The sequence below is a fragment of the Euprymna scolopes genome, chromosome 46, assembly GCF_053919585.1.
Source record: "Euprymna scolopes isolate OS-2025 chromosome 46, ASM5391958v1, whole genome shotgun sequence".
Classification (NCBI taxonomy): domain Eukaryota; kingdom Metazoa; phylum Mollusca; class Cephalopoda; order Sepiida; family Sepiolidae; genus Euprymna; species Euprymna scolopes.
Genome location: NC_136527.1, coordinates 101,489,800 through 101,514,911, shown reverse-complemented (window position 1 = coordinate 101,514,911; position 25,112 = coordinate 101,489,800). Strand labels below are relative to the sequence as shown.

The window sequence follows — 25,112 nt, the reverse complement described above, 5'->3', positions numbered from 1 at the left end:
ACAGGGAACATGTTACAAATAAAAATTTTAATACAATATCTTACTGTACTGTTAATATATTACAGGGTGTCTGTAGAGTAACTTGTAAGACTGTATAGTAACTTTACGGACACCCTGTATATATAACTCACCAAGTATCAAATAATTCCAATATCAAATGATACCTGTATCTAATAATGTTGATAAAATTCAAACTTTTTTTTTTAATCCAAGATGACCGCCTTCAACGCGCTCTCATAAAAACGTGTTTTTCCGCTGTAAAAAAAAACAAACTACTTGATGAAATTAAGTGAATTTTTTTTCGGAGAACTTCGTTCTATAACGGATACATACAATTTAAACTTTTTTTTCAGCATTTTATTTTTTTAATGTCTTGACTAAACTGTACAAATACCTTTTTTTTTTAAATTTATTTATTTTTATTAATTAATTAATTTTTTACAATTATAATTCCTTTAAAATCTTGGCACTTGTGCAGTTTATGGACCGTGCTGCAATAATAACGCTACTATTCAGGAACTCATTCTTAACATGTAGGGGAATTTTTGAAAAACTATTCTATACTCTCACCCCCCCCCCCAAAAAAAAAATTTCGGATTAATATTTTTGTGGTTTAATTTACTTTAAAGCGTTTATTTGGTTTGAAATAATTTGTTAATTTTTTTTGTTTGTTTTTTTTTTCTACCTTTTGTGTCTTTGCTTTTGTTTCTTGTTTCTTCAGAAGACGTTCCAACGTTTGTTTCTGGGAAAGAAAAAAAAATGACATTAAAATCAACAGACAAAAAATGAATGAAAGATTTTATCAAATTAAAACTTATCAGAAACGAAAGCAGTAAACGAAAACGTTATGTACAAATATAGACGCAAAAAAGTCATACGAGACTTCTTTTTTTTTTTTACATAGGCATAACTACTTATCAAGGCCCAAAGACCACTCGAGGATAAGGGTTAAGAGCGTACACTAGTCAATTGTACAATATAGTATAATCGTTAGTAATGGAAATTCGGTAAATTTGTTAACTCAAGTGGAACGGCTCAAGAATTTGTTTACGTTGGACTTGAAGACAACCATATTGTAGTCAGCTGGAAAGCAGGAAAACGGAAGACAATTCAACAGGTGTGCAGTTCTAAGAAAGAAGCTTTGTTCATGGAATCTACGTTTAGGTTTAGGCACAGATAAAGAGTGGGTGGAATTATTGATAGTGTTTTCTGCTAGACGAGTGTTTCTTATGAAAGTTTGGCGAGGGGGGATCATAGATTGAAGCTCAGTCGAACATTTGACATGAAAATAACAATAAAGCAGAGACAAACTCGTAACATCTCTTCTGTGAGACAGAGGCTGCAGGGAAGAGAAAAGGACATCTCCTACGAGGCCACGAAGTCTATTTTCAACTCTACCAAGGCTGGACAAGTACTTTCTAGCAGCTCCTGCCCAGATGTGGCAACAGTACTCAATCCTTGGATGTACCTGGCTCATATTGATAGAGATATCTTCTGGATTGATAGAAGGATCCCACCATTTTTCCAGTAGCCTTGGCAACAGATTTGATGTATGTGTTCCATTTAAGATCAGGAGTAAAGGTCAAGCCCAGAAGTTTGCCAAAACATGAGGCCTCCCCAAGACGAGAGCCATTCATTTCAATTGATGCTAGATGGGGATCAGAACGTTGATGATGTAAAGATAGAAGCTTGGTTTTAGATGCATTAAAAGTAACCAGCCACTCCTTTCCCCATTGAACCACTTGTTCAAGATCAGAGGAGAGAGAATCAGAGAGAACTTGGTCGTTTACGGTCTTAGATGTGCTACTATAGATGGTAGTGTCATCAGTATAGATGTCTACGAATGATGTAAGGATGTGATTTGGAAGATCATTGATGAAAATCAGGAAGAGAGTTGGGCCCAGGATGGACCCCTGAAGGACTGCAGCATTAATACTGTGAGCTTCTGATTTTTGCCCATCAACTACTACTCTTATGAGCCTATCAGAGAGAAATAATTTTATAATATTGTTTCTTTCTTAGAACTGCTCACCTGCGGAACTCTATTCCGTTTGCCTGCTTTCCAGCCGACTACAATCTGATTGTGAACAAGTTCTTATTGAACCGTCCTCCTAAGTAATCCAAGTTACAAAATCCCCACTAATGTTTACTGCGCTAAAATCACAGTGACTAATGTATACCTATTAACCCTTATCCTCGGGTGGCTTCTGGGCCTTGATAAGCGGGGACCTCCATAAAATATATATATATATACATACAATACACACGCATGTACACAAATACTTATATATATTGCAACTAAAAAAAAAAAAAAACACTGTATATAATGTAATTTGCTTTCATTCAAATTTACTTCAAATTTCGACCTTCAACATAACAACCTCTACGAAATATTGAACACGCTCTCTACGGATCGGTACCTCTGATTCCAACAAATGGTAACCCCCCCCACCATCACCTCCACCCTAAGCTGTGGTAATCTTGGCTGTTAGCTCATCCTTCATATTGCAGCTGGATCTTGTTTTACTGCATCCCATACAAAGAAGATAAAGGGGTGGCAATCAGGCGAGCTGAGTGGCTAGATGTCAGGTTAGTTGGTTGTTTTACGGCATATCAACCCTTTTCAGGTTATTTAATGCCGAATCCAGTGGTTTTGAAAAAAACCTTTTTTTTAATAGAATATATATATATATTTTTTTTTTCAAGTCGGTTTCTATTTAACACATAACTGGGACCCTAACAGGTACTACCACGCCGGGTCAGAGTGGACCTGGGAGCAATGGCAATTAAAGGGTGGCTCCACACTCCCCAAAGCCCGCAAGCTGGGGCCTCACCATCGGATATAGTTTAAGGTCATATCCAGGACCACTAGATGTCAGGAACAAGAACTTGTTAATGTTGGACTTGAAAACAGTCACGCTGTAGTAAGCTGGGAAGAAACCCTGTGGTATTGTGCTCCACAAATGTGCAGTTCTTAAAAAAAAAAAAAAAAAATACTCCGCTTGTGGATGTTCCACTTGGCTCCAGATAGCCAGAGAAAGAAAGGATTTTTTTATAGCGGTTGTAGAGAGATGAGTTATGAGGTTGTTTGATTGGTTCGTTTTATGGCATATCAATCTTAGTAGGCATTTAATGCTGAAGTCTTTTTTTTTTTTTTTTTTTTTTTTTTTTTTAACAATTTTGGTTATATAACTATATACACTATAAATTATAAGTTTTATGCCCCAAGGTATCTGGTGGTTAGTATCTATATCTATGTTTATATAGTTAAATAAGGTACTTTTTTTGTTTTTAATTTTGTTGAGTAACCCTGTTATTTTCAGTTGGGTCTTCATGAGTGAAAATATCCTTTGAAGTTTTTTCATTATATAGATTTTGTCGGTTTGTTTTCAAGTCTTCGCATCGTATATGTTAGTATACGATTGATTGTGTATGGTTCCTGGCAAGGTATGCAGAATGGGGATTGATACTTGTACAGTTTAATCAAGACATTAAAAAATGAAAATATCAAATAAAAAAAGGTTATATCGTACGTATCCGTTATGGAACGAAGTTCTCCAAAAAAAAATTTTCACTTAATTTGATCAAGTAGTTTTTGTTTTACAGCGAAAAAAAAATTTGTTTTGATACCGAGCAAAAGGTTCGATTTTTAGGAAGAAAAGCTAGAATTAAAGATGGGGAGGGAGTGTCGGCGCTTTAAACTGAGTTATCTCCCCGTGGCATGTACAATAAATTTCATAATGGCTGACTTCAATGCGCTCTCATGAAAACGTGTTTTTCTGCTCTCATAAAAAAAAATTACTCGATCAAATTAAATTAAATTTTTTTTCGGAGATCTTCAGTCCAAAACGGATTCGTACAAAAAAAAAATAAAAAATAAATATATATATATAACCTTTTTTCGATATTTTCATTTTTTAATGTCTTGATTATACTGTACAAGTGTCAAACCTTTTAATTTTCTACCTTATCGTTTTTCATAATTTTTGGATATGTTACTATTTGTACTATGACAATTATGTAGGTACCACTTGTTTTACTTTAAATTCAGTATTTCGGCTTCATTCAATATACAAACACCCATTTGAATGCCTACTAGACACTATCCTCGAGTGTCTAAGGTCTCTCTGTACAGGGGTTTGTCAGAACAATCTGGTATGAGGATACTTTTTCCGTAGAAGTAAACCCTGACCAAATATTCAAAATCACATAGTATTCGCAGCCCAAATAAGATCTTCTCACTACAGCTACCCCACAGCTTTTCCGAGGAATGGTGCACCTTCTCCAAGTGATATTACCTCAAGTAATAGCACGAAGCTGGATACTCCACCAGACTAGATAAATTCTTGTCCTAGAATCCAGTAAGACCAAGAGACCAACATGAAAGATATACTTCTTCAGTAGTCCGTCGCTGACGACGATGACATTGCACCATGCCTAACAGTCCCAGATAGATTACGCCTGATGGACTCGCTGGTGACTGTGGAGTCCAATTCGTGAATTGCATACACGGCCGCAGGCAGCACAAGGGAAGATGCCGTCTGCCCGCTGCGCCGCGTGCCTTTGGTGTCTTCTTCGCTCTGCTCGGTCGTTATAGGTGGAGGTGAAAGTTTCCAAGCCCTCTTGGCAGATGTTTCGCCATTTTCTCCGATCAGCAGCAGCATGTTCGATGGCGTTGGATTCTATGCCACACTTTTTCAATGATGTTTTTAGTTGGCCCTTAAAACGTTTACGTGGACCCCCAGGGTTGCGTCTGCCCTCTGCAAGTTCCCCGTAGAGGACCTTGCGTGGGAGCCTTTCTGCTGGCATCCGGATGGTGTGACCAAGCCACCTAAGTTGTCTATTAGTTAGAATTATTTCAAGTGGGTCCATTTGAGTGCGCCTGCGTATCTCATTGTGTGGCACCCTGTGCCACCATTTTAAACCTAGTATACGCTGTAAGCAGTTGGTATGAAATACTTCTAGCTTTTTCAGGTGGCGTCTATAAGGCACCCATGACTCACTGCCATACAAGAGGATGGAGAGACAGATTGCTCTATAGACAGAAACCTTGGTGGTGGTGGTGGTGAGGTTACGGTTCATAAAAACTCTGTGCGAGAGTCTACCAAAGGCTGCAGCAGCCAGACCAATGTGTGTGAGTGTATGTGTCGAAAGATATACTACAAAAAGATATAAAGATACGAAAGATATACTACAACATATAAAAATGGTTAATTGGGGAGAGGAAAATTATGTTATAACTTCTTTACTAACTCAGTGTTTGCGATGGAACATTCGAATATCTATGTATCTCATATAGACTTCAAGTGTTAGCCCCAGGTAGTGGGCCCCTTGACTTCTGAGCACTTCGACTGAAGCAAAATAAAACATTACTTGACTAAAAAAAAAATATGGTATTGCAATGTAACATTCTAGCACTACTTTGTAATATTTTTTTCGTCAATTGTTTATTTTTTGAAATTGTTTTAATACCAACTTTAATTAAAGAACAAGATAAAGATGTATCACACAAAACCAATTGTACAGACACAAACTAAAAAAAAATTTTTTTTGAATGTCTTCGGAATGTTCGGAGTCTTTTTATTATAACTTCCTCCTTTCTGGTCATTCTTTTGTTTGGTTTCTGTTTTCCTTGATTTGATACAGGAGCTGGTTTGTCAGCTTTGTTTTTTTTTGTTTTGTTTTTTTACATAGACATCACCACTTATCAAGGCCCAAAGACCACTCGAGGATAAGGGTTAAAGAGTGTGCAGTAGAAATTGGACAATATAGTAATTTTTAGTAATGGAAATTCGGTAAATTTGTTAAGTGGAACGGCTCATCAAGAACTTGTTTACATTGGACTTGAAAACAATCAGATTGTAGTTAGCTGGAAAGTAGGAAAACAGAAGACAGTTCCACAGGCGTGCAGTTCTAAGAAAGAAGCTTTGTTCAGGGAATCTACGTTTAGGTTTGGGCACAGATAAAGAGTGGGGGGAATTATTGATAGTGTTTTTAATATATTTATTAATAGTTTGTTTTAAATCGGTATGAGGGACCTTATCTTTGGTTGGGATAAATTTTAATGCGGCTTTGTCATTACCCTTTATGTTGATACTAGCAGTCAAATTTCTGGCTAAAAACTGATTCAAAATATTTTCCAAAACCTTGATACTCCTTATGTCAAATCTCGAGTCTGTAGACTGAAAATTGACAGAGTAGTTTGGTAGGGAAATGTACACACACAGACAGACAATTTCATTTTTATATATAGATAAAAGGTTATAAGTTTTTTTGTGTGCATTTGGTGTTCAGTGTCTATGTTTATATAGTTAGATAAAATACTGTTTTTAATTTTTTGAATAAGCCTGTTATCTTCAGATATTTGAAGAGGGTAGTTGGGTCTTCATGAGTGTTTGTTTGTTTGTTTGTTCTGTTTTACGGCATATCAACCACTTTGGGGTCATTTAATGCCGAAAGGTTCGTTATGTTGTGTTAAATATTGGTTTGTTCTTCTTAAGGTTTTTTTTTTTTGTTTTTTTTTGGGGGGGGGTCTTTCCTTATATTTTTGAGTATATTTTAGTTTCTTTCAGAAAATTGATAATTTTTTGGGGATCAATCTTGTTTAATATTGTTTTCAGATTTTTTTCTTGGTAATACTTTGTTCGGATTTGTTCAAGGTCAATGCAGTTTGTCAGTATATGGTGTATTGTGTAGGGTTCTTGACACGTTATACAGTTTGGTGTCTCCTCCCCTTTTAGTAAATATGAGTGAGTGATGTGAGTGTGACCTATTCGCAGTCTGGTCATTACTACCTCTTCCTTTCTTGTTAACTTTTTGGTGTCTCTTGTTCCAATATTTGGTGTTATTTGGAATAATTTGTTTTTGGTGCATGAGCTCCAGTTTTCTTGCCATTTTCTCTTCAAATATGTGTTTATTTTAGTCTTTAGGTCTGTATAGGGGATTTTTCCACATGTGGTTTTATTGCAGAGTTTCCTTTGCTGCCTTATCTGCTTGTTCATTCATGTAGATGCCGATATGGCTTGGTATCCAGCAAAAGATAATGTTTTTTTTCATGGTTATGGCATCTATTTTGTTTAGCAATTTTGTAATAAGTGGGTTTGTCATTTTTTTTTCTTTTAGAGATATGAGTATTGAAAGTGAGTCAGTAAATATGATATATGTTTGATGGTCATCATTGGTTATTATATTCAGTGCCAAATCTATGGCTGTTGCTTCTGCGCTGAAAATAGAAGATTCGTTTGGGAGCCTTTTCTTTAGTTTTATTTTTTTGTGGATGGCTGCGCATCCTACTTTATCTCCATCTTTTGATCCGTCAGTGTAAATTTGTGTATATTCTTTGTATGTATTCTGGATGATAAGTAGTTCTTCATGGAAGGTTGATGGGTGGGTTTTCGTTTTGGGATATTTATTTAATTTTAATATTATGTGTGGTTGTTTGATCATCCAGGGTGGAGTTTTTGATTTGTTATATTTATGTATTTTTGTAATGTCCATTTGGGCTTCTGTGAGAAGGTTTTTTATCCGGAGGCTGTAGGGCTTGATATTTTCTTTCTTGTTGAAGAGATGTGTGTATTGTGGGTGGAGGGTACATTGATATGCAGGATTTGTTGGACATGATACCAGCTTTAGGTAATATTGTAGCGCTAACTTCTGTCGTCTTAGAATCAGTGGAGGCTCATGGGCCTCTATATAGAGGCTTTCTACTGGAGAGGTTCTAAATGCTCCCAAGGCTAATCTTAATCCTTGATGATGGATTGTATTTAGTTCTTTTATGTAGGACTTCCTTGCTGCTCCATAGATGAAGCATCCATAGTCCATTTTAGATCTGATTAGAGTTTGGTATAATTTCAATAATGTGACTTTGTCTGCACCCCAATCGGTGTGTGCTAGGACTTTGATCAATTGCATTGTCTTTTGGCATTTTGCTTTTAAATATTTTATATGCGGTATAAAGTTCAATTTTTTATCGAATATAATACCTAAATATTTATGTTGGTCGGTGAGTGGGATGTTCTTGTTATCCATTTTCAGGTTGGGGTCGTGGTGGAATTTTCGTAATTTGCAAAAGTGGATGCATTTAGTTTTTTCCTCTGAGAATGTAAATCCATTTTCTATGGCCCATTTGTTTATTTTATTCAGACAGAGTTGTAGTTTGCGTTCGGCTGTTTGTATATATTTAGATTGGTAGTATATAAGTAGGTCGTCCACGTATAGGGCGTTTTCAATTCCTGGGTCTATGTTTTTTATGATATTGTTTATTTTAATGTTGAAGAGGGTGACAGACAGGATACTGCCTTGGGGGACCCCCATTTCTTGATCTTTTTGGACTGAATAAGTGTTGTCCATCCGTACTTGGAAGTTTCTATTTGTTAAGAAATTTCTGATAATTTCTGGCATTCTACCCCTAAGTCCTAGTTCATACAGGTCTTTTTGGATTCCGTATTTCCAAGCGGTGTCATACGCCTTTTGCATGTCAAAAAAAATTGCTATTAGATGTTCTTTTTTTGCAAATGCTTCTCTTATGCGTGTTTCCAGTTTTATTAAGTGATCGGTGGGGCTTCTATTTTTCCTGAAACCCGACTGGCTTTCTGTAATTAGATTTTTGCTTTCCAAGTACCAATTTAACCTTTCGTTAATCATTCTCTCAAAAGTTTTGCACAAACAACTAGTTAGTGCAATGGGTCGGTAGTTTGTTGGGTTTGTATGGTCTTTTTTTGGTTTGGGTATTGGGATTACTGTTGCCTGCTTCCAGTTTTTTGGAATGTTGTTAGTTATCCATATCTCATTGTAAATTTGTAATAAGTAGTCCAGTGATGGTTTTGGTAGTTTTTTGAGGAATTGATAATGGATCTCGTCGGGGCCGACTGCTGTATCGGGAGATTTGTTTATTGCCTCCTCTAGTTCTGCACTGTTGAATAATTGATTGTAGTTTTCTTCATTTTTTGATTTGAAGTTTATTTTTATTTTTTCTTCATTTTTCTTTATAGCTTGGAATTTTTTATTTTGGTTTTTTGATGATGAGTTCATTGAGAATTGTTCTGCTAATTTATTTGCGATATTTTGTTTGTCGGTAATCTTTGTGTTGTCGCATATAAGGTGTTTAATAGGGTTCTTTGTATTTTTTCCTGCTATTTTTCTGACCATCTCCCATACTTTTTTGGGTTTTGTGTTTTGATTAATTTTTGTTACATAGTCTTTCCACGAGTTCCGTTTTGATTCTTTGATAGTTTTCCGTGCTTTGGCTTTGCTGTTTTTATAGGTGTCCAAATTTTCTTTCGTTGGACTGTTTTTGAATTTCCTTAGGTTTGCACGTCTGGCTCTTATAGCTTCTTTGCATTCTTTATTGTACCAGGGTTTGTTATATTTTGTAGTAGTGGAACTTTTTGGTATGTTCTCCTCGGCTATTGTGAGTAGGGTGTTGCTGAAATATGTGATGTGTTCTAAGTTAGGATTCGCTTCAGGTATTAATCTGTATTGACATGTATTTTGGAAATTTTCCCAATTTGCCTTTTGTAAATTCCAGCGGGGTGTTTTGTCTTCTGGCTTGGGATTCTCGTTTTCTATTATGATTGGGAAGTGGTCACTTCCGCATGCATCCTTATGTGTTCTCCAGCTATAATCCATGTATATAGTTGGGTCACATAGTGTTATATCGATTGCTGATAGGGTTCCCGTTGGTGGGTGCATATATGTATTCTCTTTGTTGTTGAGTAGGCATAGATCATTTTGGTTAATTATTTTTTCTATGGTTTGGCCTCTTTTGTTGTTTTTTTTACTGCCCCACCATATATTGTGACTATTGAAGTCTCCCAACAGTAGAAAAGGTTTAGGTAGTTGTTTGATTATATTGTTTAATTCTGTTTTGTTTATTGTTTCATTTGGTGGTATATAGAGTGAACACAGGGTTACTGTTTTGTGTAGTGTTGCAGTTATTGCAACAGCTTGCATATTTGTTTTTAAGTTCACTTTGCTGTGTGGAATGTTTTCGTTTATCAGTATTGATGATCCACCGGTGGCTTTGCATGATAATTTGTTTATGTGGTTGTATATTGAGTAGTGTTTTATGTTAATTTTGTCATTTTCTTTTAAGTGTGTTTCCTGTAGGCAAATTATTGCAGGACATAAGGATTTGATAAGTATTTGCATTTCTTCGATATTAATTTTTAATCCTCTTATGTTCCACTGTAGGATTTTGTTAGTCATGGTTTATATTTTCTTTTGGTTTTGGACTGTTGGTGTTTATGTCTACGTCCATAGTTTCGATGTTAGTTTGGGTGTTTCGGGTTTCAGATCGCGAATGGGGTCGCGGTGGGTGATGAAATCCTGATCTAGAGGATGAGCGGGATCTGTTTATTTTGCTTTTATTGGTATCTATCTTGTGGGGTTCTTTTGGGGTCTGTTTATTTTTCTTAATTTTTTCTGTCGTAAGGTTTGTTTCTAGGGATGTTGTTGTTTGGAGTTTAATAGGTTTTTGTGGTAGAGTTTTAGTTTGGGGACTTTGTTTTATTTCGGTTATATTATTTAAAAAATCTTTACTTTCTGTGATGGTTTGTTTCATAGTTTTTTTGAAGTCTTCTATTAGTTCTCTCATTTCATTGAGTAATTTCGTGAATATTTCAATTTGGATGTTTGAAGGATTTGTTTTTGTTGTATTATTTGGTTCAAAGTTAGGCTGTGTATTTCTTTTTGTTATCTCAGAGTATTTTGTGTTTTCTGCTAGTTTACGGGCTTCTTGAAAGCTTATGTTTTTGGTGTATTTTATTCTGAGAGTTTCTTTTTCTTTTTTCCATTTTTCGCATTCTTTTGAGTTTGCGCTATGATTTTGATGGCAATTGACGCATTTTGGTGCATTTTGACAATCAATATGTGTTTCTTTGTCTCCGCATCTCATGCAAGTTGGTGGTTGTGTACATCGATCTTTATGGTGCCCGTATCGATGACAATTGTGACACCTGAATGGGCTTGGTATATAAATTTCAGTATTTATTTTTTCATATCCTATTTTTATGTTGTTAGGTATTTGAGGAGTATCAAATGTTAATATGTAAGTGTTTGTGTCTATGATTTCGCCGGATCTTGTTTTTGTCTGAATTCTTTTGATATCAATGACGTTTTGATTTTTAAGATTATTTTTTGCTTCTTCTAAGGGGCACAGGGCTAATTCGGGGCACCTGATTACACCTTTGCTAGTGTTCAATGTTCTATGGGGGTAGGTTTTTATTTTTCGATTATCAAAAAGTTTCCATTTTTTAATTTCGATTGCTTGTTTCTGGTTTGTTATTTCGATTAACAGTGTGCCATTTTTTTGCTTTTTTACAGTTTTTGGTTTGATTTCTTTTGATAGTATCCTTTCTATTTTGAAAGGAGACATTTTTGTTATTTGTTCTCCTTCAATTGTTTCTATTACAAAAAATCTCGGGAAGGTTTGTTTGTTTATTTCAGTTTCTGAATCTGAGCTGGTTAGATCAGAAACTTCTGAATGACTTCTTTTTTGAGGCTTATAGTGGGCCATTTTTGTAGTTCGTAATTTTTCTTCTCTAGTGCTCCCCACCCACCTCGGAGTCCTATATGGGAGGTGTTGGGGGGGGAACCCATTCGCCCCAACAGCAACAGGGATACACGGGAGGTATACTCGTCTCGTTGGTAGACCTAAGCACCTGTAGTTCGTCCATTTTTACTAAAAAATTTTTCAAAAGCCTCTTTTTAGTAAGAATATTTGTTTTTCAGCCATGAAAAGTCCATTTGTCCAGCGAGTCGATTGACCCATGAGCCACCGCTTTCTAAATCTGTTTATTGTAAAAAGGTGGAGAGTACGAGTGGATTTTCTTGTTATGTTAGTCAGGTTTAGAGCTTGACGTGACCAGCCGATTGATTGGATCGGGCCCGTCCAACCGCCCGTCTGACCCAGTACGAGGCCAAAGTGGAGTGTTGCCACTGATACCTTTGTTTTCCCTAGGTATCAATTACTCAGCCACCAGGATCCCTTTCCTAGGCATTACGGGTCGCCACTCACGGCCAACAGGTGGCTCCATTGAGAGGTTTTTACTCTCTGCAGGAGGGCAGTCGGTGTATTCTTATGCCCCACCGACGGGGTTGAGTAGTAAGGATAGAAAAAGAAAAGAGTGGAAGGGGGGAATGGGGGCTGTTGTTTTTGTTTTTATTTTTGCAGAACATAATTAAGTTTTACAAAAGGTGAAATAGAAAACAAAAACAGAAAATCGATGTAGGTGCTTTTCGTCTCAGGAAGCCAGTAGACAGCCTGATCTGGTAGCACCAGTCTCCATGAGTGAAAATATCCTTTGAAGTTTTTTCATTATATAGATTTTGTCGGTTTGTTTTCAAGTCTTCACATCTTGTTAGTATATGATTAGTTGTGTATGGTTCCTGGCAAGGTATGCAAAGTGGATCCGTTTTTTTTTGTTTTTTTTGAGCTGTGAATGTTTCATGAAAAAAACAATAGAGTAGAGAAAGACTAGCAAAGTCTTTTCTGTGAGAAAGAAAAAAAGAATATTCACCACTAGATTTCAAAGATTATTTTGTTTTTTAAAACATTTTTATAAACGTGATAATCTCGTAGACAATATTGTTTATTCATAATGCATGTAAAACTAAGCTCCTATCTTTACATCACCAACGCTCTGATCCTCATCTGGCATCAATTGAAATGAATGGCTCTCATCTTGGGGAGGCGCCATGTTCTGACAAGCTTCTGGGATTGACCTTTACTCCTGATCTGAAATGGAACACTTACATCAAGTCTGTTGCCAAGGTCGCTGGGAAAATGGTGGGATCCTTCTACCGCTCTAGAAGATATCTCACTACTGATGCAATTCTCTATATAAAAGCCAAGTATGTCCAAAGATGGAGTACTGCTGCCACATCTGGGCTGGAACTGCTAAAAACAGCCTATCCTGCCTTGACAGAGTACAAAATAGACTTCGTGGTTTAGTGGGGGATGCCCTTTTCTCTTCCCTGCAACCATTTTCTCACAGAAGAGATGTTGCGAGCCTGTTTCTGCTTTATCGTTATTTCCATGGCAAGAACTCGTCTGAGCTCCAATCTCTAGTCCCCCCCCCCCTCGCCAATCTTTCATCAAAAACACTCGTCTAGCTGAATCCACTGTCAATAATTTCACTCACTCTTTATCTGTGCCTAAATCCAAACGTAGATTCCAGGAGCAAAGCTTTTTTCTCAGAAGTGCACGCCTGCGGAACTCTTTCGTTTGCCTGTTTTCCACCTGACTACAATTTGGATGTCTTCAAGTCCAACATAAACAAATTCCTGATGAACCGCCCCCTTAAGTAAGACACTCTATCAAATCTCCAATACTAACGATTACTACGATATTATCGCATTGATTACTGTACACGCAATAACCCTTATCCCCGAGTGGCTTCCAGGCCTTGATAAGTGGTGACTACCATGGCCTCGTACTTGTGAAGCCTCACAGATGTATGAGACAACCGTCGCAACAAAGATACAGGACTGAAGAACCCACTGGAAACATACAATGATGTTATTTATACAAACGTTGAGGTAGCATTTTTAGTCAAAGGGAAATAACTATGAACATCATATTCAAGGGAAGTAACTCCAGATTACTTAGTTTTAATCTTTTCCATTTAAAAATATATATTTTTTTAATAACACTTTATTTTGCTACTAGCAGGCCGCCCGGCGTTGCCTGGTCGTAAAATACACATAAATATTATATTTTAGTTAATACAGAAACTGAAAAATGTCCGACCCGTAAACAAGGAAAAAATGATGTTGAATAAATACAAGTAGAATAAAAACAACCTCCCCTCTCCTCCCAATAATAACATGTCTTACTTTGTCTTTTTCACGTTTTTCCTGTGCCTGCAGGCGGCGTTTTTTCGCACTTTGTTGACGCCGTTGTATTTGTTCCTCTGTGAGTTCGACCGTTTTGTAGCCTGGAAGGGAGAATAAAAAATGCAATAATGAGAGTACAAGACTAAGAAGTAAGAAAAAAAGAAGAAAAAGAAAGAAAAAAGAAAGAAAAAAAAGAAAAAAGAAAGAAAAAAAAGAAAAAAAAAGAAAAAAAAGAAAGAAAAAGAAAGAAAAGAAAAGAAAGAAAAAAGAAAGAAAAAAAGAAAGAAAAAAAGAAAAAAAGAAAGAAAAAAAAGAAAGAAAAAAAAGAAAGAAAAGAAAAGAAAAAAGAAGTGCAGTGGCCAGAAGTGCCATTGTGGTTAACCAGTTGATGTGCATGTGTTAAGTAAGGGGACTGGGCAATGCCAGAATAAACAAGAATGAGAATTGCTATAACAAAACTCCCGAGCAACGCCGGATAACCCAAAAAAGAACAAGTGGAACAAAAGCAACCCATATTCTGACCTTTGACGCAAGACATCAATGCTAAATAAATCAAGCAGTTGATATAAACCAACAGCATCGAGCCACAAACGAGGAGAAAGTGAGACGCACACTACAAATCAGCCTGTCACCACCACACTCTCATCTCTCCCTGCCCATGTCACAGACACCAATTTGTCAAATAAACAAAGTCTTCATAAAAAAATTTGCCATTTATTAAACACAATTATACACCAGCATGAAAAAAAAAAAAAAAAAATGCAGATGTCTTAAAAAAATTTTTTTTTAATTCACCTTCACCCCATATAAGGCATCTCGCTACTTGGACATAAGGGGCTACTATCTGGGGCCATGCCTAAGAAAGATTAAAAGATATTGATTCATACTACATTTAAACTTCTACATATCAATACAGTCAGGGAAGCAGGTAGCAGGAAGGGAGTTCCAAAGTCTAGCTGTTCGAAGGAAGAAACTATTAGAATAGAAAGCTTTCTAGCATTTAGGAACCTCAACAGTGAAGGGGTATGATTTTGTTGCTAAGCAGGTTTGTCAGGGATATGTATGTCAAGGGACCACAATACTTGTAAAACAGGCACAGAGGTGCAACATTGTGGTGATGGGACAGGGGTTGGAGCTTAGTTGACAAAGTGGGACCTATCAGATTGAAGACTCTTTTTCGTTTTGGACCCTATTCAAGAGGGAGAGACTAGTGGTAGATGTACCAGCCCAGATATGGCAACAATACTCCATGCATGGGCGAATGGTGGCCTAGTAGAAGCACAGGATACTCTCAGGTGTGAGTAGTTTTCTAGCATGATAGAGGGAGCCCACCTTCTTTGCATCAGCCTTTGCAATGTCCTCAATGTATTTGTTCCAGTTCATATTGCCTGTGAATGTTAGGCCAAGGCGTTTAAAGGAAAAATTCTCAGGTAGGGTGTTATTTGTCATGGATATCGATGGTTGGGGACGCGTCTTGTAATTATTAAAGGAGTCTTTTATATACACATTGCAAGAGATACGTTCGTTTTATAATATATGGACATCTTTTGATGTAGAAAGAGCGCCAACATATTCTATAGGCAGAACTCTGAATAATACTGTCCGAAGGGTCATAGACATCGCTGGCTTTCCATCAATCCTAAAACCAGTTGGTTTTGACAAAGATGACATCGCTGGCTTTCCATCAATCCTAAAACCAGTTGGTTTTGACAAAGATGACAAATGGTTTGATAGCCTAACAGTGTTTCTCTTTTCAAATAGCAAGCCGCTAATATGGGGTGTCGATTCTAATGGTTCTTATTTCGATTAATAAAGTTTATTATGAAAGGTTGGTTGGTTGTTTTTGTTTTACGGCATATCAACCCTTTTCAGGTTATTTAATCTCGAATCCGGGGATTTTGAAGAAAATTTTTTTAATAGAATATATTTGTTTTTTTCAAGTCGGTTTCTATTTAACCCATAGTTGGGACCCTAACAGGTACTACCACTCCGGGTCAGAGTGGACCTGGGAGCAATGGCAATTAAGGGGTGGCTCCACACTCTCCAGAGCCCGCAAGCCTCACCATTGGATATAGTTTAAGGTCATATTCAGGACGCCTATTGAAGGACTTTTACCCTCTGCAGGGAGGCAGTTGGCGTATTCTAATGCTCCACCGACAGGGCCTATTATGAAAGGAGTTATTATCTTTTGGAGTTGAACTGTAATAATCATAAAAAACGACATTATTCTTGCACCAACCTAATAATTCATACTTGTAATAGTCGTTTAAACATTTTTGACATTTGTTTTTTGTTTTTTTACAACATACAATACTTTGAAATTTTTTTTTATTACAGTAACAAAAATAAACCCAAGTCAAATTTTTTTTATTACAGTAAAAAAATACACACAAGTCAATTTTTTTTATTACAGTAAAAAAAATAAACCCAAGTCAAATTTTTTTTATTACAGTAAAAAAAAATACACCCAAGCCAAATTTTTTTTATTACAGTAAAAAAAATAAACTCAAGTAAAATTTTTTTTATTACATAAAAAAAATAAACCCAAGTCAAATTTTTTTTATTACAGTAAAAAAACTAAACCCAAGTCAATTTTTTTATTACAGTAACAAAAATAAACCCAAGTCAAATTTTTTTTATTACAGTAAAAAAATACACCCAAGTAAAAAATTTTTTTATTACAGTAAAAAAAAATACACCTAAGTCAAATTTTTTTTTATTACAGTAACAAAAATAAACCCAAGTCAAATTTTTTTTATTACAGTAAAAAAATACACCCAAGTCAATTTTTTTTTATTACAGTAAAAACATAAACCCAAGTCAAATTTTTTTTATTACAGTAAAAAAAAATAAACTCAAGTCAAATTTTTTTTATTACAGTAAAAAAAATACACCCAAGTCAAATTTTTTTTTATTACAGTAAAAAATATACACTCAAGTCAATTTTTTTTTATTACAGTAAAAAAAATAAACCCAAGTCAAATTTTTTTTATTATAGTAAAAAAAATACACCCAAGTCAAATTTTTTTTTTATTACAGTAAAAAAAATACACTCAAGTCAAATTTTTTTTATTACAGTAAAAAAAATAAACCCAAGTCAAATTTTTTTTATTACAGTAAAAAAAATAAACCCAAGTCAAATTTTTTTTATTACAGTAAAAAAAATACACTCAAGTCAATTTTTTTTTATTACAGTAAAAAAAATAAACCCAAGTCAAATTTTTTTTATTACAGTAAAAAAAATAAACTCAAGTCAAATCTTTTTTATTACAGTAAAAAAAATAAACCCAAGTCAAATTTTTTTATTACAGTAAAAAAAATAAACTCAAGTCAATTTTTTTATTACAGTAAAAAAAATAAACCCAAGTCAAATTTTTTTTATTACAGTAAAAAAATACACCCAAGTCAAATTTTTTTTTATTACAGTAAAAAAAAATACACCCAAGTCAAATTTTTTTTATTACAGTAAAAAAAATAAACTCAAGTCAAATTTTTTTTATTACATAAAAAAAAATAAACCCAAGTCAAATTTTTTTTATTACAGTAAAAAAAATAAACTCAAGTAAAAATTTTTTTATTACAGTAAAAAAAATAAACTCAAGTCAAATTTTTTTTATTACAGTAAAAAAAATACACCCAAGTCAAATTTTTTTTTTACGTAAATTATTGTATGTCTTTGTATGAGGTTTGAAGTTTAATAAACCTTTTGATTGCTTTAAACGTTGATGTCACTATTTACTTCCTGTCCAGAATTCCCCCATATTAAAAAAACAAAAGAAAAAAATCTGTGATGTGGGTAACTCTATGATGAAATGAACATCTTATATTCCAAAAATCATGTAAAATTGACCAAATAGTTTTTTTTATACAGAAAATAATTTTAAGCAATTAATGGAAAATTGCAGACATTGCAACAAAAGTTTGCAAGTGTTAATTATTGTTGAGTTATCGCCCTTGTTTCTTGAGAATATTTTCAAGATGGAAATGTGAAAAATTTACTTTTACCATAACTAAAGTTTGTGTAAAATTTTTTAAAAGCCCAAGGCGTGGTTGTTGAGAAAAGTGCAAACAAACGAACAAATGATTTGGGGCCATTTTAGGCTTGTAATGATCCCTGGGATTGGGTGGGGTGGGGGTGCAGAACCATATTTATCCTGGAAAATCCGTTCTGCCAAAAGTTTACATTTACCATGACGAATGTTTGTGCAAAATTTCCAAAAATCAAAGGCATGGATATTGAGAAAAGTGCAAATGAACAGACGAACGGGAGTGAACTACTAGGTCCAACCTCTTTGTCGGAGGACCAAAACTGAAACTAATTAATCAATTTATATAAGTTTTGGAATGTGATATTTTTTTTTTTTTTTTTTTTTTTTTACATAGGCATCACCACATTATCAAGGCCAAGAGGCCACTCAAGGATAAGGGTTAAAGAGTGTACAGTAGAAATTGGACATTATAGTAATCATTAGTAATGAAAATTTGGTAAATTTGATAACTTATATGGAACGGCTCATCAAGAACTTATTTACGTTAGACTTGAAGACAACCATATTGTAGTCAGCCGGAAAGCAGGAAAACGGAAGACAATTCCACAGGCGTGCAGTTCTAAGAAAAAAGCTTTGTTCATGGAATCTACGTTTAGGTTTAGGCACAGATAAAGAGTGGGGGGAATTATTGATAGTGTTTACAGCTAGACGAGTGTTTCTTGTGAAAGTTTGGCGAGGGGGGGACCATAGATTGAAGCTCAGTCGAACACTTTCCATGAAAATAACGATACATCAGAGACAAATTCGCAACATCTCTTCTGTGAGATAAAGGTTGTAAGGAAGAGAAAAGGACATCTCCTACGAGGCTACGAAGTCTATTTTGAACTCTATCAAGGCAGGCCAAGTCCTTTCTAGCAGCTCCTGCCCAGATGTGGCAACAGTATTCCATCCTTGGACGTACCTGGCTCTTACATAGATAGAGAATAGCATCAGCAGTGAGATATCTACTGGATCGATAGAAAGATCCCACCATTTTTCCAGCGGCCTTGGCAACAGATTTGATATACGTGTTCCATTTAAGATCAGGAGTAGTGGTCAAGCCAAGAAGTTTGTCAAAACTTGAGGCCTCCTGAAGACGAGAGCCATTCATTTCAATTGATGTCAGATGTGGATCAGAATGTTGATGATGTAAAGAGAGAAGCTTGGTTTTCCCTCAGTGAAAGCATTTCTGTGGAACGAACTTGGTTCATCCAACCTGCCTTGACAGAGTTCAAAATAGACTTTGTGGGGGGGGGGGCGCCCTTTTCTCTTTCCTGCAACCTTTTTTCCACACAGAAGAAACGTTGCGAGACTGTCTCTGCTTTATTGTTATTTTTACGGCAAGTGCTCGGCTGAGCTCCAAATCTCCAATGATGATGCTGGTTTCTCTTTCCTTCCAACGTAAACAAATTCCTGATGAACCGCCCCCCCTTAAGTAGACACTTTATTAAATATCCACACTAACGTACTGTACTTACAATAACCCTTAACCCTGAGTGGCTTCCGGGCCTTGATAAGTGGTGACCTCCTTGTAAAAAAAAAAAAAAAGCTTGTCAAAACTTGAGGCCTCCTGAAGACGAGAGCCATTCATTTCAATTGATGTCAGATGTGGATCAGAATGTTGATGATGTAAAGAGAGAAGCTTGGTTTTAGATGCATTAAAAGTAATTTGTATTTGTACATAGTCACCAGCGTTCTCAATGCACTTTTGCTAGCTATTAATGATGGCTGTGCATGGGCGTCCGGAGCCTACTTTGCCATATATATTTTTTTTAAAAGTAACTGTGAACATTACCATGGTACTGCTTCCCTGTGAGCTACAACATGATTGTCTTTAACTCTAAAGCTAACAAGGTTTTAGATGCAGCCACTACATATTTTTCTTTATGTTTCTTTATTATCAAGGAATTCTCAACACGAATCAAATTTCTACAAATTAGAATACATAAAATAAAATGTTTTTCTTTCAACGAAAATCGATGACAGATATACCAATCTAATAAAAACACAGTTAATTTTTTTTTTTTTTTTTTGGATTTTAACTCTGACAAAAAAATATAAGTTTTCTTACCTGTGGGAAGCTCTAATAATTCATGTTCTTGTTTTCCATGGAGTAAAGCTCTCTAAAAAAACAAATAATTCAGATTGAGTGAGAGAGGTGGAAATATATACTAGCAGAATACCCAGCATCGCCTGAGATTGAATGAGGGAGGTGTAAATATATACTAGCAGAATACCCAGCATCGTCCGGGATTGAATGAGAGAGGTGGAAATATATACTAGTAGAATACCCAACATCGGCTAAGATTGAATAAGAGAGGTAGAAATATATACTAGCAGAATACCCAGCATCGTCCGGGATTGAATGAGAGAGGTAGAAATATATACTAGCAGAATACCCAGCATCGTCCGGGATTGAATGAGAGAGGTGGAAATATATACTAGCAGAATACCCAGCATCGTCCAGGATTGAATGAGAGAGGTGGAAATATATACTAGCAGAATACCCAACATCGTCCGGGATTGAATGAGAGAGGTGGAAATATATACTAGCAGAATACCCAGCATCGTCCAGGATTGAATGAGAGAGGTGGAAATATATACTAGTAGAATACCCAGCATCGTCCAGGATTGAATGAGAGAAGTGGAAATATATACTAGCAGAATACCCAGCATCGGCTAAGATTGAATAAGAGAGGTGTAAATATATACTAGCAGAATACCCAGCATCGTCCGGGATTGAATGAGAGAGGTGGAAATATATACTAGTAGAATACCCAGCATCGTCCGGGATTGAATGAGAGAGGTGGAAATATATACTAGTAGAATACCCAACATCGGCTAAGATTGAATAAGAGAGGTAGAAATATATACTAGCAGAATACCCAGCATCGTCCAGGATTGAATGAGAGAGGTGGAAATATATACTAGTAGAATACCCAGCATCGTCCGGGATTGAATGAGAGAGGTGGAAATATATACTAGCAGAATACCCAGCATCGTCCAGGATTGAATGAGAGAGGTGGAAATATATACTAGCAGAATACCCAACATCGTCCGGGATTGAATGAGAGAGGTGGAAATATATACTAGCAGAATACCCAGCATCGTCCAGGATTGAATGAGAGAGGTGGAAATATATACTAGTAGAATACCCAGCATCGTCCAGGATTGAATGAGAGAAGTGGAAATATATACTAGTAGAATACCCAGCATCGTCCAGGATTGAATGAGGGAGGTGTAAATATATACTAGCAGAATACCCAGCATCGTCCGGGATTGAATGAGAGAGGTGGAAATATATACTAGTAGAATACCCAGCATCGTCCAGGATTGAATGAGGGAGGTGGAAATATATACTAGCAGAATACCCAGCATCGTCCGGGATTGAATGAGAGAGGTGGAAATATATACTAGTAGAATACCCAGCATCGTCCAGGATTGAATGAGGGAGGTAGAAATATATACTAGTAGAATACCCAGCATCGTCCGGGATTGAATGAGAGAGGTGGAAATATATACTAGCAGAATACCCAGCATCGTCCGGGATTGAATGAGAGAGGTGGAAATATATACTAGTAGAATACCCAGCATCGTCCAGGATTGAATGAGAGAGGTGGAAATATATACTAGTAGAATACCCAGCATCGTCCGGGATTGAATGAGAGAGGTGGAAATATATACTAGTAGAATACCCAGCATCGCCTGAGATTGAATGAGGGAGGTGTAAATATATACTAGCAGAATACCCAGCATCGTCCGGGATTGAATGAGAGAGGTGGAAATATATACTAGCAGAATACCCAGCATCGTCCGGGATTGAATGAGAGAGGTAGAAATATATACTAGTAGAATACCCAGCATCGTCCAGGATTGAATGAGAGAGGTGGAAATATATACTAGTAGAATACCCAGCATCGTCCGGGATTGAATGAGAGAGGTGGAAATATATACTAGTAGAATACCCAGCATCGCCTGAGATTGAATGAGAGAGGTGGAAATATATACTAGTAGAATACCCAGCATCGTCCGGGATTGAATGAGAGAGGTAGAAATATATACTAGTAGAATACCCAGCATCGTCCAGGATTGAATGAGGGAGGTAGAAATATATACTAGTAGAATACCCAGCATCGTCCGGGATTGAATGAGAGAGGTGGAAATATATACTAGCAGAATACCCAGCATCGTCCGGGATTGAATGAGAGAGGTGGAAATATATACTAGTAGAATACCCAGCATCGTCCAGGATTGAATGAGAGAGGTGGAAATATATACTAGTAGAATACCCAGCATCGTCCGGGATTGAATGAGAGAGGTGGAAATATATACTAGTAGAATACCCAGCATCGCCTGAGATTGAATGAGGGAGGTGTAAATATATACTAGCAGAATACCCAGCATCGTCCGGGATTGAATGAGAGAGGTGGAAATATATACTAGCAGAATACCCAGCATCGTCCGGGATTGAATGAGAGAGGTAGAAATATATACTAGTAGAATACCCAGCATCGTCCAGGATTGAATGAGAGAGGTGGAAATATATACTAGTAGAATACCCAGCATCGTCCGGGATTGAATGAGAGAGGTGGAAATATATACTAGTAGAATACCCAGCATCGTCCGGGATTGAATGAGAGAGGTGGAAATATATACTAGTAGAATACCCAGCATCGTCCGGGATTGAATGAGAGAGGTGGAAATATATACTAGTAGAATACCCAGCATCGTCCGGGATTGAATGAGAGAGGTGTAAATATATACTAGTAGAATACCCAGCATCGCCTGAGATTGAATGAGAGAGGTGGAAATATATACTAGCAGAATACCCAGCATCGTCCGGGATTGAATGAGAGAGGTGGAAATATATACTAGTAGAATACCCAGCATCGCCTGAGATTGAATGAGGGAGGTGTAAATATATACTAGCAGAATACCCAGCATCGTCCGGGATTGAATGAGAGAGGTGGAAATATATACTAGCAGAATACCCAGCATCGTCCAGGATTGAATGAGAGAGGTGTAAATATATACTAGCAGAATACCCAGCATCGTCCGGGATTGAATGAGAGAGGTGGAAATATATACTAGTAGAATACCCAGCATCGCCTGAGATTGAATGAGAGAGGTGGAAATATATACTAGTAGAATACCCAGCATCGTCCGGGATTGAATGAGAGAGGTGGAAATATATACTAGTAGAATACCCAGCATCGTCCGGGATTGAATGAGAGAGGTGTAAATATATACTAGTAGAATACCCAGCATCGCCTGAGATTGAATGAGAGAGGTGGAAATATATACTAGCAGAATACCCAGCATCGTCCGGGATTGAATGAGAGAGGTGGAAATATATACTAGTAGAATACCCAGCATCGCCTGAGATTGAATGAGGGAGGTGTAAATATATACTAGCAGAATACCCAGCATCGTCCGGGATTGAATGAGAGAGGTGGAAATATATACTAGCAGAATACCCAGCATCGTCCAGGATTGAATGAGAGAGGTGTAAATATATACTAGCAGAATACCCAGCATCGTCCGGGATTGAATGAGAGAGGTGGAAATATATACTAGTAGAATACCCAGCATCGCCTGAGATTGAATGAGAGAGGTGGAAATATATACTAGTAGAATACCCAGCATCGTCCGGGATTGAATGAGAGAGGTGGAAATATATACTAGTAGAATACCCAGCATCGTCCGGGATTGAATGAGAGAGGTGTAAATATATACTAGTAGAATACCCAGCATCGCCTGAGATTGAATGAGAGAGGTGGAAATATATACTAGCAGAATACCCAGCATCGTCCGGGATTGAATGAGAGAGGTGGAAATATATACTAGTAGAATACCCAGCATCGCCTGAGATTGAATGAGAGAGGTGGAAATATATACTAGTAGAATACCCAGCATCGTCCGGGATTGAATGAGAGAGGTGGAAATATATACTAGTAGAATACCCAGCATCGTCCGGGATTGAATGAGAGAGGTGTAAATATATACTAGTAGAATACCCAGCATCGCCTGAGATTGAATGAGAGAGGTGGAAATATATACTAGCAGAATACCCAGCATCGTCCGGGATTGAATGAGAGAGGTGGAAATATATACTAGTAGAATACCCAGCATCGCCTGAGATTGAATGAGGGAGGTGTAAATATATACTAGCAGAATACCCAGCATCGTCCGGGATTGAATGAGAGAGGTGGAAATATATACTAGCAGAATACCCAGCATCGTCCAGGATTGAATGAGAGAGGTGTAAATATATACTAGCAGAATACCCAGCATCGTCCGGGATTGAATGAGAGAGGTGGAAATATATACTAGTAGAATACCCAGCATCGCCTGAGATTGAATGAGAGAGGTGGAAATATATACTAGTAGAATACCCAGCATCGTCCGGGATTGAATGAGAGAGGTGGAAATATATACTAGTAGAATACCCAGCATCGTCCGGGATTGAATGAGAGAGGTGTAAATATATACTAGTAGAATACCCAGCATCGCCTGAGATTGAATGAGAGAGGTGGAAATATATACTAGCAGAATACCCAGCATCGTCCGGGATTGAATGAGAGAGGTGGAAATATATACTAGTAGAATACCCAGCATCGCCTGAGATTGAATGAGGGAGGTGTAAATATATACTAGCAGAATACCCAGCATCGTCCGGGATTGAATGAGAGAGGTGGAAATATATACTAGCAGAATACCCAGCATCGTCCAGGATTGAATGAGAGAGGTGTAAATATATACTAGCAGAATACCCAGCATCGTCCGGGATTGAATGAGAGAGGTGGAAATATATACTAGTAGAATACCCAGCATCGTCCGGGATTGAATGAGAGAGGTGGAAATATATACTAGCAGAATACCCAGCATCGTCCAGGATTGAATGAGAGAGGTGGAAATATATACTAGTAGAATACCCAGCATCGTCCGGGATTGAATGAGAGAGGTGGAAATATATACTAGCAGAATACCCAGCATCGTCCGGGATTGAATGAGAGAGGTGGAAATATATACTAGCAGAATACCCAGCATCGTCCGGGATTGAATGAGAGAGGTGGAAATATATACTAGTAGAATACCCAGCATCGTCCAGGATTGAATGAGGGAGGTGGAAATATATACTAGTAGAATACCCAGCATCGTCCGGGATTGAATGAGAGAGGTGGAAATATATACTAGCAGAATACCCAGCATCGTCCAGGATTGAATGAGAGAGGTGGAAATATATAC

The 25,112-nt window shown here is 36.8% G+C and overlaps 1 protein-coding gene across 2 annotated transcripts in view; it reads right to left on the bottom strand.

The window, feature by feature from the left end:
* Nucleotides 1–25,112, bottom strand: part of LOC145271204 (INO80 complex subunit B-like) — a 141,302-nt gene that overhangs the window by 30,858 nt on the left and 85,332 nt on the right. For both annotated transcript variants that reach the window (XM_080126769.1, XM_080126770.1), the window contains 3 exons: nt 19,936–19,987; nt 13,837–13,937; nt 686–742 (listed from right to left, as the gene is read on the bottom strand). In XM_080126769.1, the coding sequence (XP_079982895.1) occupies nt 686–742; nt 13,837–13,937; nt 19,936–19,987 (210 nt within the window). The remainder of the gene's footprint in view (nt 1–685; nt 743–13,836; nt 13,938–19,935; nt 19,988–25,112) is intronic.